The sequence below is a fragment of the Acanthochromis polyacanthus genome, chromosome 8 (assembly GCF_021347895.1).
Source record: "Acanthochromis polyacanthus isolate Apoly-LR-REF ecotype Palm Island chromosome 8, KAUST_Apoly_ChrSc, whole genome shotgun sequence".
In the NCBI taxonomy this organism is placed as follows: domain Eukaryota; kingdom Metazoa; phylum Chordata; class Actinopteri; family Pomacentridae; genus Acanthochromis; species Acanthochromis polyacanthus.
The window spans coordinates 41,125,380-41,140,535 of NC_067120.1; the positions used below are offsets into that span (position 1 = coordinate 41,125,380).

General features: G+C 43.3%; 1 protein-coding gene and 1 long non-coding RNA gene across 73 annotated transcripts in view; one reads left to right on the forward strand and one right to left on the reverse strand.

Moving 5' to 3' along the window:
* ndrg4 (NDRG family member 4) overlaps nt 1–15,156 on the forward strand; it is a 49,346-nt gene that overhangs the window by 16,742 nt on the left and 17,448 nt on the right. For 4 of the 23 annotated variants that reach the window (XM_051952501.1, XM_051952499.1, XM_051952504.1 and 1 more), the window contains exon 1: nt 12,920–14,956. In XM_051952501.1, coding sequence (XP_051808461.1) covers nt 14,874–14,956 — 83 coding nt within the window. In that variant the 5' untranslated portion in view covers nt 12,920–14,873. Of the gene's footprint in view, nt 1–161; nt 321–4,453; nt 4,493–10,084; nt 10,238–11,259; nt 11,366–12,904; nt 14,957–15,156 lie in introns of those variants that run through there. The other 19 variants (XM_051952511.1, XM_051952512.1, XM_051952513.1 and 16 more) reach the window with 11 other exon arrangements.
* On the reverse strand, nt 263–1,459 carry LOC127535209 (uncharacterized). Of its 50 annotated transcripts, none has more exons than XR_007943920.1 (8): nt 1,345–1,459; nt 1,261–1,302; nt 1,100–1,176; nt 932–1,015; nt 722–847; nt 547–679; nt 379–504; nt 263–336 (listed from the first exon to the last, which is right to left on the reverse strand). It is a non-coding gene; the product is annotated as an uncharacterized LOC127535209 (long non-coding RNA). The 50 variants fall into 50 exon arrangements; XR_007943910.1 differs by having other exon boundaries at nt 1,219–1,302; XR_007943927.1 differs by having other exon boundaries at nt 1,100–1,141; nt 1,184–1,302.

The window sequence follows — 15,156 nt, forward strand, 5'->3', positions numbered from 1 at the left end:
ATTGGAGTCCAGCTGTGAAATATTTCAAGGGGTCTGAATGCTTTCCGTACCCACTGTAGATCCGACAAACGTTCCTGTCAGCTGATCGGCTGCATGCAGCAGCGATGCAGGTTGTTGCTGCTGTTTGACCTGTTGTTGTTGTTGTTGTTGTTGTTGACCAGCAGGATAAAGCTGAGGAGGCCTCTGGGGGGCCTCAGGGCCCCGCTGGCCCCGCCTCCTCCAACCATGCCCCTCCCCCGAGCCGCCCCGCCCATCGCTGGCACGTCATGGCACGGCACTGGTTACGCCAAACCCGCCGTCGGACCACCGGGGTTCCTCAGGTAAGAACCAGAACACCTGGAACCTGCAGCTTCCTGTTACATCATCACATCTAACCACCTGGAACCTGCAGCTTCCTGTTACATCATCACATCTAACCATCTGGAACCTGCAGCTTCCTGTTACATCATCACATCTAACCACCTGGAACCTGCAGCTTCCTGTGACATCATCACATCTAACCATCTGGAACCTGCAGCTTCCTGTTACATCATCACATCTAACCACCTGGAACCTGCAGCTTCCTGTGACATCATCACATCTAACCATCTGGAACCTGCAGCTTCCTGTTACATCATCACATCTAACCATCTGGAACCTGCAGCTTCCTGTTACATCATCACATCTAAACACCTGGAACCTGCAGCTTCCTGTGACATCATCACATCTAACCATCTGGAACCTGCAGCTTCCTGTGACATCATCACATCTAACCACCTGGAACCTGCAGCTTCCTGTGACATCATCACATCTAACCACCTGGAACCTGCAGCTTCCTGTTACATCATCACATCTAACCATCTGGAACCTGCAGCTTCCTGTGACATCATCACATCTAACCATCTGGAACCTGCAGCTTCCTGTGACATCATCACATCTAACCATCTGGAACCTGCAGCTTCCTGTGACATCATCACATCTAACCACCTGGAACCTGCAGCTTCCTGTGACATCATCACATCTAACCACCTGGAACCTGCAGCTTCCTGTTACATCATCACATCTAAACACCTGGAACCTGCAGCTTCCTGTGACATCATCACATCTAACCATCTGGAACCTGCAGCTTCCTGTGACATCATCACATCTAACCACCTGGAACCTGCAGCTTCCTGTTACATCATCACATCTAACCATCTGGAACCTGCAGCTTCCTGTGACATCATCACATCTAACCACCTGGAACCTGCAGCTTCCTGTGACATCATCACATCTAACCACCTGGAACCTGCAGCTTCCTGTTACATCATCACATCTAACCATCTGGAACCTGCAGCTTCCTGTTACATCATCACATCTAACCACCTGGAACCTGCAGCTTCCTGTTACATCATCACATCTAACCATCTGGAACCTGCAGCTTCCTGTTAGGAAGCATCAGATGACAGGAAGTGTGCAGAGTAGCTGAGGATTATTAAGCTAATCCTCACTAACTGATGGCCTGAATGTTACTGAACGTTCACTAAAGTAAAAACTGAATGTGGTTCAGCTCCTGTGGAACCAGATGATCAGGTTCAGGATCTACAGGATGAAATACTGCAGAAAAATACAACAGTAGATGATAAATAAAACCTCATTAAAGTAATAACGTAGAACAACAGAGTAGACGATTATTAAAACCTCATTAAAGTGACTTTAGTTTAAATCACAGAAACAAAGAATTATTGAGAAATAGCCCAACTAGAAATCAGACATTTAATTTAAACCTCAGAGGTAAACGTTAAACCTTCAGTGATTCTGGATGAAAAAAAGGAACTAAACTAGCACATAACACATTTCAGTATTTATATTTCTAATTATATTAACATGTTATAATGTTTAGTTCTATTAATGTGTTTAATATGTGTAAATATGTTACTGGTATAAGTGGGCGGGGTGAACTGGTTTCTGTCTGGTTTCCTCAGCTGCAGATTAGTGGGAGCTGATAGAAGGGGCAGAGCGCCTCCTGCTGGTCAAACATCTCCACTAACGTCCATCTGCATCACACTGAAGCTGTTTAACCTGAAAACATTTAGATTCTATCATCTCCAAACTGATATTTATGAGATTTAATAAACCTCTGACATCCATCCTCTATACACCGCTTTATCCTCACTAGGGTCATGGGGGGGGCTGGAGTCTATCCCAGCTGACTCGGGTGAAGGCAGGGGACACCCTGGACAGGTCACCAGTCTGTCACAGGGCTACATATACAGACACACAATCACACTCACATTCACACCTACGAACAATTTAGAGTAACCAATTAACCTCAGCATGTTTTTGGACTGTGGGAGGAAGCCGGAGTACCCGGAGAAAACCCACGCATGCACAGGGAGAACATGCAAACTCCATGCAGAAAGATCCCAGGCCGGGATTTGAACCGCTGCAAAGCCAAAGTGTTAACCACTACGTTACTGTGCAGCCCTCCTCTGATAATGTTTAGTTTAAATCATCTTAGTATCAGTATTATTATAAAATATAACCTTAAATTTATTATTGTACTTTTTATTTATTAATGTCACTTTTACATAAATAAAAATAATCAGTTTTATTTCTTATAGTCACCTTTTTATTTTAATTCTTAATGTTGTGAGTTCAAACAGACTTTTAGCAGATTTTCATATAAATGATTTTATTCCAACAAATATTTCCACTGATTTAAAAATCTTTTTTTTAACTCATATATTTTATATTATATTGATACAGATAAATCCGTCCAGCAGGTCTGAACTGAAGGTGAATAAAAATAAAAGTTTAGTTTAACATCAACTGCTGCAGAAATTAAAACTATTAAACTGATGCATTTAAATCAGAAAAGTAAAATTCTGTTAATTCAGTGGATCAGAGTTCAGCAGCACATTTATTAATATCAATATAAAAACATTTATTAAAATATTTATTTAAAACATTTGTTCAAACATTAAAGGTGTAAAGCTGCAGCTTCAGTTTTTCTCTTTGTTTTCTCTTTGTTTTCTTGACGTTTTCTTGACGTTTCTCTGACTGTCCTTCCTGTTTCTGATTCCTGAAAACTTTCCTCCTTTAATCTCGTCTGTTTCCATCTTTAATCTCTCTTCTTCCAGGATCTCTGGATGTTTTTCTGACCTCATGTTTCCTTTATTTATTTTTTACTTTCTGGCCCAGATTTCCAGATGTTCCAGCTGTGAGCTCTGCCAAGCATCAGAGCAGAACAAACAAACCTCTGAATGTGGTTTTAGACGTCTTATTCTCTGACTCCTCGTTTATTAATCGACCTGTTTCTGTTTTTAACGTTTGGACTGAAACAGGAAGAAAAACTGAAACTTGAGAAGCTACAAATGTGAAATCAATAATCAATAATCACAAAAATGTTTTTACCCGTTAACATTTCATTCCAGCTGTTCTGAATTTTTATATTTATTGATGCCATTTTTTTTCACTTCAGAAAGTATTTTTATTTGATAATTTGTGTATCACCAGTTTTTAGTTCAATGACGTCACTTTATTTAAAGGGGAACTTCGGTTTTTTTCAACCTGGGGTCTGTTTTCATGTAATTTCATACATGTGAGTGATGGAGAAAAGAATTTTCGACGTAGCTCCAGTATTTAGCCAGACAGGCAGCTTAGCAGCTCAGCTAGCAAAAAGTATGGGGCAGCTGCCCCCCCCCCCCCACGTCAAAGTCCGCCCTAACGTGTTTTTTTCCCCACACTGACCGGCTCAGATAGTCTCAATGAGTGTCCCACTACATATTAGAGATGAGAAGTGAACGTAAACCTCCACATTACCTGGCGATCGCTCTTTGTTGTGTCTGTATCCAAATCTCAGGACGCTAGAACGCAAATCTGGTTCCGAAATCACATGATTTCGGAATTTTCGGAAAAAAAGCACGTTAGGGTGGACTTTGATGCGGGGGGGCCAGCTGCCCCATACTTTTCACTAGCTGAGCTGCTAGCTGAGCTGCTAGCTGAGCTGCTAAGCTGACTGCCTGGTTAAATACTGGAGCTATGTTGAAAATTAATTTCTCCATCACTCACATGTATGAAATTACATGAAAACAGACCCCAGGTTGAAAAAAACCGAAGTTCCCCTTTAAAAACACTTTTTAATAACACTTTATTAAATGTAAAGATATATTTAATAATTTCACTTTTCTATTTAAGTTATGTGAATATTATGAATTAAAGTCACATTTCTATATAAAAACAACATTTTATATTTCATAATAATAATTTATTTTTAATTCATTTATTTTATTATTCTGTGAATTTACAGTTTTGTAAAAGCTGCAGACTGAACCTCTGTGGTTCTACAGTTTATTCTGGCTTCGGTTTATTTCTTCTAGGAAACTGTTCTGTCTGAGGTTTGGACCTTCAGCAGTGAGCTCTTCTGGAGGACCCTTAATGTGACAGACTCACTGCTTCCTGTTTTAATCCCTCCTTCCTGTCTGTGTTCCAGGAAAGCTGTGAGCAGCTGATGCCGGTGGGAGACTGGAAGGTAAGAAGGATGTGATATTCTCTTTCCTCTAGTGCTGCTCTCCATGTTCCTCCATCATTCTCGCTCATCCAGAGCACTCAGTCTGGTACACGGTGAAGGCTTTCAGAGCTGAATGTTACAAAACACTGATAACACCTCCACCATGCACAGTCATTTCATTTAGAATGGAAAGAACACAAAGACCAGTGAGTCAACAGAACATTACAGTCAGTTTTGAGATCACATGACATGAACCACCTAGATCTCCATGGTAACTGATGTTGAGGGGCTAGATCTCCATGGTAACTGATTATGAGGAGCTAGATCTCCATGGTAACTGATGTTGAGGGGCTAGATCTCCATGGTAACATGCTGAGGAGCTAGATCTCCATGGTAACTGATGCTGAGGAGCTAGATCTCCATGGTAACTGATGTTGAGGAGCTAGATCTCCATGGTAACTGATGCTGAGGAGCTAGATCTCCATGGTAACTGATGCTGAGGAGCTAACCTGGTAGCAGCTTGTTATATTCCTCGTTGTTTTCCATTAAAACAGCCAGTAGACTGGAGGAGGGATGTGATTGGTCCATTTACTGCAGAGGAGTCACGTGGCATGTTAAGCGCCTCCTGATGTCTCTGACTGGGTTTTAGTTTTGTGAAAGAAAGTCTGGATCTGTCCGACCGGCTTCATCTAACAGAACTCTGAGGTCATGGAGTTAAAATTCAAGATAAGAATCATAAATAATAAACTCTGAAATCTGCAGCTCAGAAGTGTGTAAACCAGCTATTGAAGCTCCAAGCTTCTCCTCACTTTAACAGCTGGTTTGTTTTAGTCTGTGTTCAGACGATAAAACACCTTTAGTCACACTTTAACCGACAGCTTCAGAGAAAACGCTGCTTTTTAACACGTCTGACTTTCAGCTGAGATTCTCCTGAGGATCTTTAATTAGATGTCCAAACAGTGACGAACTCAGCAGCTGCTAGGAGAACAAAGGCAGCAAATAAAACCTTCTGGTTCTTCATCTCCAGTAACTTTATCAAAGATCAGAGTTCTACTTTCAGACTGGGAATATTTCCAGAGTTCCGGGTCCTTGAAGTCGGTTGGCAGGTAGGTCTACTCTAGAACTTTCTCCAGCTGTCGGTAGGTCTACTCTAGAACTTTCTCCATTTGTTGGTAGGTCTGCTCTAGAACTTTCTCCAGCTGTCGGTAGGTCTGCTCTAGAACTTTCTCCTGTTGTTGGTAGGTCTGCTCTAGAACTTTCTCCAGCTGTCGGTAGGTCTACTCTAGAACTTTCTCCAGCTGTCGGTAGGTCCGCCCTAGAACGTTCTCCATTTGTTGGTAGGTCTGCTCTAGAACTTTCTCCAGCTGTCGGTAGGTCTGCTCTAGAACTTTCTCCTGTTGTTGGTAGGTCTACTCTAGAACTTTCCCCATTTGTTGGTAGGTCTGCTCTAAAACTTTCTCCAGCTGTCGGTAGATCTGCTCTAGAACTTTCTCCAGCTGTCGGTAGGGCCGCCCTAGAACTTTCTCCATTTGTTGGTAGGTCTGCTCTACAACTTTCTCCAGCTGTTGGTAGGTCTGCTCTACAACTTTCTCCTGTTGTTGGTAGGTCTGCTCTAGAACTTTCTCCATTTGTTGGTAGGTCTGCTCTAGAACTTTCTCCAGCTGTCGGTAGGTCTGCTCTAGAACTTTCTCCTGTTGTTGGTAGGTCTGCTCTAGAACTTTCTCCAGCTGTCGGTAGGTCCGCCCTAGAACTTTCTCCATTTGTTGGTAGGTCTGCTCTAGAACTTTCTCCAGCTGTCGGTAGGGCCGCCCTAGAACTTTCTCCATTTGTTGGTAGGTCTGCTCTAGAACGTTCTCCAGCTGTCGGAAGGTCTGCTCTAGAACTTTCTCCTGTTGTTGGTAGGTCTACTCTAGAACTTTCTCCAGCTGTCGGTAGATCTGCTCTAGAACTTTCTCCAGCTGTCGGTAGGGCCGCCCTAGAACTTTCTCCATTTGTTGGTAGGTCTGCTCTAGAACTTTCTCCAGCTGTCGGTAGGTCTGCTCTAAAACTTTCTCCTGTTGTTGGAAGGTCTACTCTAGAACTTTCTCCTGTTGTTGGTAGGTCTACTCTAGAACGTTCTCCAGCTGTCGGTCGGTCCGCCCTAGAACTTTCTCCTGTTGTTGGTAGGTCTGCTCTGGAACTTTCTCCAGCTGTCGGTAGGTCTACTCTAGAACTTTCTCCATTTGTTGGTAGGTCTGCTCTGGAACTTTCTCCAGCTGTCGGTAGGTCTACTCTAGAACTTTCTCCTGTTGTTGGTAGGTCTACTCTAGAACTTTCTCCTGTTGTTCGTAGGTCTGCTCTAGAACTTTCTCCTGTTGTTGGTAGGTCTACTCTAGAACTTTCTCCAGCTGTCGGTCGGTCCGCCCTAGAACTTTCTCCTGTTGTTGGTAGGTCTGCTCTGGAACTTTCTCCAGCTGTCGGTAGGTCTACTCTAGAACTTTCTCCATTTGTTGGTAGGTCTGCTCTAGAACTTTCTCCAGCTGTCTGTAGGTCTACTCTAGAACTTTCTCCATTTGTTGGTAGGTCTGCTCTAGAACGTTCTCCAGCTGTCGGAAGGTCTGCTCTACAACTTTCTCCTGTTGTTGGTAGGTCTGCTCTAGAACTTTCTCCATTTGTTGGTAGGTCTGCTCTAGAACTTTCTCCTGTTGTTGGTAGGTCTGCTCTAGAACTTTCTCCAGCTGTCGGTAGGTCCGCCCTAGAACTTTCTCCATTTGTTGGTAGGTCTGCTCTAGAACTTTCTCCAGCTGTCGGTAGGGCCGCCCTAGAACTTTCTCCATTTGTTGGTAGGTCTGCTCTAGAACGTTCTCCAGCTGTCGGAAGGTCTGCTCTACAACTTTCTCCTGTTGTTGGTAGGTCTGCTCTAGAACTTTCTCCATTTGTTGGTAGGTCTGCTCTAGAACTTTCTCCTGTTGTTGGTAGGTCTGCTCTAGAACTTTCTCCAGCTGTCGGTAGGTCCGCCCTAGAACTTTCTCCATTTGTTGGTAGGTCTGCTCTAGAACTTTCTCCAGCTGTCGGTAGGGCCGCCCTAGAACTTTCTCCATTTGTTGGTAGGTCTGCTCTAGAACGTTCTCCAGCTGTCGGAAGGTCTGCTCTAGAACTTTCTCCTGTTGTTGGTAGGTCTACTCTAGAACTTTCTCCATTTGTTGGTAGGTCTACTCTAGAACTTTCTCCAGCTGTCGGTAGATCTGCTCTAGAACTTTCTCCAGCTGTCGGTAGGGCCGCCCTAGAACTTTCTCCATTTGTTGGTAGGTCTGCTCTAGAACTTTCTCCAGCTGTCGGTAGGTCTGCTCTAAAACTTTCTCCTGTTGTTGGAAGGTCTACTCTAGAACTTTCTCCTGTTGTTGGTAGGTCTGCTCTGGAACTTTCTCCAGCTGTCGGTAGGTCTACTCTAGAACTTTCTCCATTTGTTGGTAGGTCTGCTCTGGAACTTTCTCCAGCTGTCGGTAGGTCTACTCTAGAACTTTCTCCATTTGTTGGTAGGTCTGCTCTAGAACTTTCTCCAGCTGTCGGTAGGTCTACTCTAGAACTTTCTCCTGTTGTTGGTAGGTCTACTCTAGAACTTTCTCCTGTTGTTCGTAGGTCTGCTCTAGAACTTTCTCCTGTTGTTGGTAGGTCTACTCTAGAACTTTCTCCAGCTGTCGGTCGGTCCGCCCTAGAACTTTCTCCTGTTGTTGGTAGGTCTGCTCTGGAACTTTCTCCAGCTGTCGGTAGGTCTACTCTAGAACTTTCTCCATTTGTTGGTAGGTCTGCTCTAGAACTTTCTCCAGCTGTCTGTAGGTCTACTCTAGAACTTTCTCCATTTGTTGGTAGGTCTGCTCTGGAACTTTCTCCAGCTGTCGGTAGGTCTACTCTAGAACTTTCTCCATTTGTTGGTAGGTCTGCTCTGGAACTTTCTCCAGCTGTCGGTAGGTCTACTCTAGAACTTTCTCCATTTGTTGGTAGGTCTGCTCTGGAACTTTCTCCAGCTGTCGGTAGGTCTACTCTAGAACTTTCTCCATTTGTTGGTAGGTCTGCTCTAGAACTTTCTCCAGCTGTCGGTAGGTCTACTCTAGAACTTTCTCCATTTGTTGGTAGGTCTGCTCTAGAACTTTCTCCAGCTGTCGGTAGGTCTACTCTAGAACTTTCTCTTGTTGTTGGTAGGTCTGCTCTAGAACTTTCTCCAGCTGTCGGTAGGTCTGCCCAAGAACTTTCTCCATTTGTTGGTAGGTCTGCTCTAGAACTTTCTCCAGCTGTCGGTAGGACTACTCTAGAACTTTCGCCATTTGTTGGTAGGTCTACTCTGGAACTTTCTCCAGCTGTCGGTAGGTCTACTCTAGAACTTTCTCCAAGGAACATTCTCCTTTCCTGCTTCCAGTCTTTAAATTTAGTCTCACTTAGAACATTCCAGATCCTTGAAGTCCATAGAGGAGGATCCAGATTTATCACTTTTTAATGGACTTTTTTAGAACTTCATCAGTCCAGCAGATAGAACCATGACATTTAGGAGGAGAAACACATTCAAACTTTTTTGTGTGTCATTTTCTACAGCTTTCTCGTCATTTTGAACAATTTTTGAGTAAGTGTGAACAAATTTTGAGAAAGTCTGGACTTTTTCATGTAGTTTTGGACGACTTTTATGGATGAAAAACACATTTAAGCAAATTTGAAGTCGTTTGACCCAAAATTATTAAAATTTGTCCAAAAAATGACAAAAACGTTCCAAAATGACTCAGTATTTCCACAAATTATTCCAAAAATGTTCTTCATCACATGAAATTTTGTCCAGAATTGGTAAAATCTGGATTATCTTCAGACTGAGACACCTGGATGGATTTAAACTGATCTGGGGTCAGTTTTTACCAGAACTCGGATGTTTTTCTCCTCCTGAATGTTATGTAGGGTTAGGGTTCTATCTGCTGGACTGATGAGGTTCTGGTGATCCAGCAGTAAGGAGCTGCAGCACTGCATTTTTTCTGCAGTGATGGAAACGTTCTGAATCACACGTACATGTTCATGTCTGCGGCAGTCTGTGTGTTTAAAGCAGAGTCAGCAGACAGAAGGTCAATCTGCTGGGTGGAGGTTAAAGTCAGCATTCAGCAGAAACCGGAGGTAGATGGGGGAGGAAGGGGAGATGGAGGGGAGATAGGAGGGAGGACAAAAGGCTTCAGAGGCAGTCAGCAGGATCCACCTCCATCAGAAACATGAGCAGCAGCACGTAGGCTTCAGACTGCACCTTCACACCAAGATCTGCTGCATATAGAACCACAACCACAGATAGAACTGGAGATAGAACCACAACTATGGTTAGAATCATAACTAAACACTAGACCAGGAAAGCTAAAGTCTCCCTCAGGGATGCTAGTGTTGTGTTGTTGTATAGTTATGTTGTGTTTTCCTTGTGTTGTTGTGGCGTTGTATATTCCTGTTGTCATTGTGTAGTTGCGTGTTCCTGTTGTCGTCCGTTCGTTTGTCTGAATCAGAAACTAGAGCAGTGGTGCTGAGGAGAGATACTGTGATGGACAGGGCAGCCGGCCAATCAGAGGCTGGGGAGGCAGCGCTGTGAGCCAATGAGCTGCAGCCTGCCCCGCCCCCCTCACTGCAGCTTAAAGAGGAGCTGATGATGAGAACAGACAAAGACCTGCAGAGTCCAGATCTAGTCCTAGTCCTGGACCAGGAGAGGTCTGGCTGCTCTTTCTCCTGTTCTTCTGGTTCTGGTTCTGAGGAGTCATGCCTGAGTGTTGGGACGGGGTGAGTTCTGGAGAACCTGCTGGTTCTGCTGCTTTCGATGGGATTCAGCCGCTCGCTTTGTTTCTGCTTTCAGAACCAGAACCGGTGTGTTTCTGTGTCCTGGGGAGAACCAGAACCGGTGTGTTTCTGTGTCCTGGGGAGAACCAGAACCGGTGTGTTTGTGGTTCCAGGTTCTGCTGCATCTTTAACCCACTGACACAGATCTGATGCTGCAGCAACGATGCTGCAGAGGCTGGAACCAGAACCAGAACCAGGACCGCTACAAGCTGGTTCTGGTTCTGCTGTGTCTGGCTCTACTGGTTCTGATTCTACCAGTTCTGGTTCTATCCGTCCTGGTTCTGGTTCTGGTTCCAGCCTCTGCAGCATCGTTGCTGCAGCATCAGATCTGTGTCAGTGGGTTAAAGACGCAGCAGAACCTGAAACCACAAACACACCGGTTCTGGTTCTGGTTCTACTGATTCTAGTTCTGGTCCTGGTCCTGGTTCTGTCTGTTCTGGTTCTGGACCTCCAGACTGCTGGTGTGTAATTAGGTTTGTGGTTTCAGATGTTAACAATAATCTGCTGATTAAACACCAGAGGATCAGAGAGTGAACACCAGCAGGCTTAGAGAGAGAGAGAGTGTTAAAGTGTTATTGTGTTACTGTGTGTTATTGTGTTACTGTGTGTTATTGTGTTACTGTGTGTTATTGTGTCATTGTGTTACTGTGTGTTATTGTGTGTTATTGTGTCATTGTGTTACTGTGTGTTATTGTGTGTTATTGTGTGTTATTGTGTGTTATTGTGTGTTATTGTGTCACTGTGTGTTACTGTGTGTTATTGTGTGTTATTGTGTAGCTCCTCTCTCTGCTCCATTTTCTGTCTGTGACTGGATTCTATAAAATGTGGGTCAGAATCAGATTTTATTAAATAAAAGGTTCTGAATAAAGATTTTATTTATTTACTTGTTTGTTTGTTTATTCTGCTGCAGCGTTAGAAAACATCCATGTTCATTTTATTTGTTCTTTATGTTTGTGTGTCTGCAGGAGCACGATGTGGAGACGCCCTACGGGTCGCTGCACGTTGTGATCCGAGGAGCTCCTAAAGGGAACAAACCGGCCATCCTCACCTACCATGACGTGGGACTGAACCGTGAGTCCAGAGGGCAGGGTCTGGGTTCAGGTTCAGGTTCTAAGAGCTTCAGTTTGAATCCAGATGAACGAAGCAGGTTCTAAGAAAACGTTAAACTTTGGTTCTCTTGGAGGAAAATGATTTTAATAGTTTTATCTTCATTTTTAATCTTCTCACAGTTATAGACTCAAACTGAAGATTTATCCTGAAACCAGAAACTGAGTGAATGGATCCATTGAAATGTTCAATAAAAACATCATCAGATCCGACTTCACCACAAACAGACTCCAAGTTTTAGAAAAGTGACTTCAGTCTAAAAGTTCATCAGTGACATTCAGAATAAGAGTTCAGTCTCCACAGTGGACCAGGAACCTCCAGTAGAAGGTCCAGAGTTCCGTCTCCACCAAAGTGTCTCAGAGATTTGTTTCCACCATGAAGATGAGGAGATCATGAACCAGATGTCTGGAAACTCCACAAGGAGCTTTAATGTTTCTGCAGATTTCTTCACTGGTTTGGATGAAACCTTCCTGAACAGAACCGGGTCAGAGAGTCTCCTGAAGGTCCAACGTCTGGTCCTGAAGGTCCAGTGTTTGGTCCTGAAGGTCCAACGTCTGGTCCTGAAGGTCCAGCGTTTGGTCCTGAAGGTCCAACGTCTGGTCCTGAAGGTCCAGCGTTTGGTCCTGAAGGTCCAGCGTTTGGTCCTGAAGGTCCAACATCTGGTCCTGGTTTACAGTGTGGTGGAGAGCTTTTTTTCTCTCTTTTTAAATAAAGCCCATCAGCTGATCTCCTGTTGGAGTAAATGTGGTTCGGCTGATCGTGGAAACAAAGTCCCAGAATCTAAGACCTGACCGAGTCCAAAGGTCCACAAAGGTTCTTTAAAGAAAAAAAAATCCCATAAAACTAGAAAACCAGAGGACACACCAGAGGAACGAGATGAAATGAGAACCTGAAGGAACCCTGATGTTTTCAGGCTCTCATTTATATTTAAATTCTAGATTAATTTAAATATTTAAATGTATTTAATGAGACGTTCTAGATGTATTTTTAAGGTTCTAGATGTATTTTTAAGGTTCTAGATGTATTTTTAAGGTGAGCGGCTGTCTATCAGTTTGACACTGTTTGTCAGCTCACACCTTTAACAACCAACAGATTCCAGAAATAGCAGCAGGAGCAGACGGCCAATCAGAGGCCTCCATGAATGTAGGTCACAACAGCATCCTGCAGAGGCGGTGGGCGGAGCCTCTGGTCACTGCATCACTGCAGCATTCAGTCAGCTCACATCACTGCAGTTAAAAATAATCATTCAGCTTTTTTCAGCCTTTAATAAAACGATGTTTCTTTTATATCACAACAAATATCCATAAAATTACATATATTCATAATATTTATTCTAAAATTGTGTTTTTATTGTCTTTGTTTGGGTTTTTGTAGGTTTAAACGCAGTAAAAATAATTTTAAAAAGCAGATTTTTTTACATTTTACAGGCAGCAAAACACATTTAATAGTATAATATACAATAAAATATGGTTATTGACATCATATACAATATATTATTATTATATATCTAGATTTTATACAATAATAATTTTATGTATAATATAATATTTAATGAATTTAAAGCAAATTTACAAAAATGTAAATTTAAAAAAAACTCATTTTTCTTCCACATTACAAAAAATATCTGTGAAATAAGTGTTCTTGCTGATTTAAATGCAGTAAAACAACAGAACAAATGACTGTTTCTAATTAATGTGCATAATATTTACAGAACTATTTATATTATTATTTATATCATGTTTTTAATTCTGACATTTTACTGGATTTCATCTGTAATTTAACAAAACAGGTAAAATCTGGTAATAGAAAATAAAATAACTGATAGTAAGGCAATAAACTGTGTTAATAATAATAATATATTTAAGAAGTTAAAAATGGTGACGTCACTGTGAAAGCAGAGCTGCATGCAGTTTGTGGAGCTCCTTCTGAGATGATTCTGGAATAAACGGCTTCATGTTTCTAAAGGTCGGTTCTGATTATCCAGATCTGCTGCTAATTGGTCCGTTTAATTAACGCAGCAACAGGAAGTGGGTCAGGACCGAAGACGTTTCAGAATAAAAGCGGATTTTATGTTCAGTTCAGTGACTTTCAGGACCCAAACGGTAAAAACCTCGTTAACGTTTCAGCAGACTCTAATAAAATGTTGTTCAGGATGTTGAACCAATCGATGAACATCCATAAAAACAGAACTCTAAACAGTTACAGGTCCTGCTTTTATTTTGGAAGAACCGGAAACTGAATGAGTTTATAATAATTAATTTAATGAAACTTAAAACGTGCAGTTTGACATTTTATTCCTCTGAACTCCCAGCAGCAGTTTATTTATTTATCTTTTAATTTGTTATATTTATTGTTTATCTATTTATTATTTGTCAATTCATTTATTTACTATATTTATTATGTATCTATTGAGTAATTCTGGATATTTTCTGTAATTTTGTGAAACTTTTATGTCTTAAACAGTTTCTGGCTGATTTTACACATTTTTTAAGGCAGATTTTAAGTTCATCCCCTGTGGAGTAACCAGGTTCCATTTAGGAAGACAGAATGTTGATTTAGGAGACGAATGTCATCTAAAATGTTCCTCTAACCCCTAACTCTAATAGCTCTGAGCTTCTGGTGAAACGTGGAACACCTGTTGGAACGTCCAGGTAGATGGAGGTCCGGGTAGATGGAGGTCCAGGTAGATGGAGGTCCGGGTAGATGGAGGTCCGGGTAGATGGAGGTCCGGGTAGATGGAGGTCCAGGTAGATGGAGGTCCGGGTGGATGGAGGTCCGGGTGGATGGAGGTCCAGGTAGATGGAGGTCCAGGTAGATGGAGGTCCGGGTAGATAAAGGTCCGGGTAGAAGGAGGTCCGGGTGGATGGAGGTCCGGGTAGATGGAGGTCCGGGTAGATGGAGGTCCGGGTAGATAAAGGTCCGGGTAGAAGGAGGTCCGGGTGGATGGAGGTCCGGGTAGATGGAGGTCCGGGTAGATGGAGGTCCGGGTAGAAGGAGGTCCGGGTGGATGGAGGTCCGGGTAGATGGAGGTCCGGGTAGATGGAGGTCCAGGTAGATGGAGGTCCAGGTGGATGGAGGTCCAGGTGGATGGAGGTCCAGGTAGATGGAGGTCCAGGTGGATGGAGGTCCGGGTGGATGGAGGTCCGGGTAGATGGAGGTCCGGGTAGATGGAGGTCCAGGTAGATGGAGGTCCAGGTAGATGGAGGTCCAGGTGGATGGAGGTCCGGGTGGATGGAGGTCCGGGTAGATGGAGGTCCGGGTAGATGGAGGTCCGGGTGGATGGAGGTCCGGGTAGATGGAGGTCCAGGTAGACGAAGGTCCAGGTAGATAAAGGTCCGGGTAGAAGGAGGTCCGGGTGAATGGAGGTCCGGGTAGATGGAGGTCCGGGTAGAACTTTGCATCAGGTGAACCTCCTCTCCCTGTTTCCTCTGCAGACAAACTGTGCTTCAACACGTTCTTCAACAACGAGGACATGCAGGAGATCACCAAACACTTCGTGGTTTGTCACGTGGATGCTCCAGGACAGCAGGTCGGAGCTCCTCAGCTGCCACAGGGGTAAAAACTGAAACACTTTTTATCAACAGAATTATGAAAAATAAATAAACATTAATGTTGATTAACCTCCAGTCAGATCATCAGTTTATCAACTAACAACCTGCACTTTGAACCCTCTGAACCCTCAGCAGCAGTTTATGGGTGTTTGTTTGTCTACTCATCCATCCATCCATCCATCCATCCATCCATCCATCCATCCT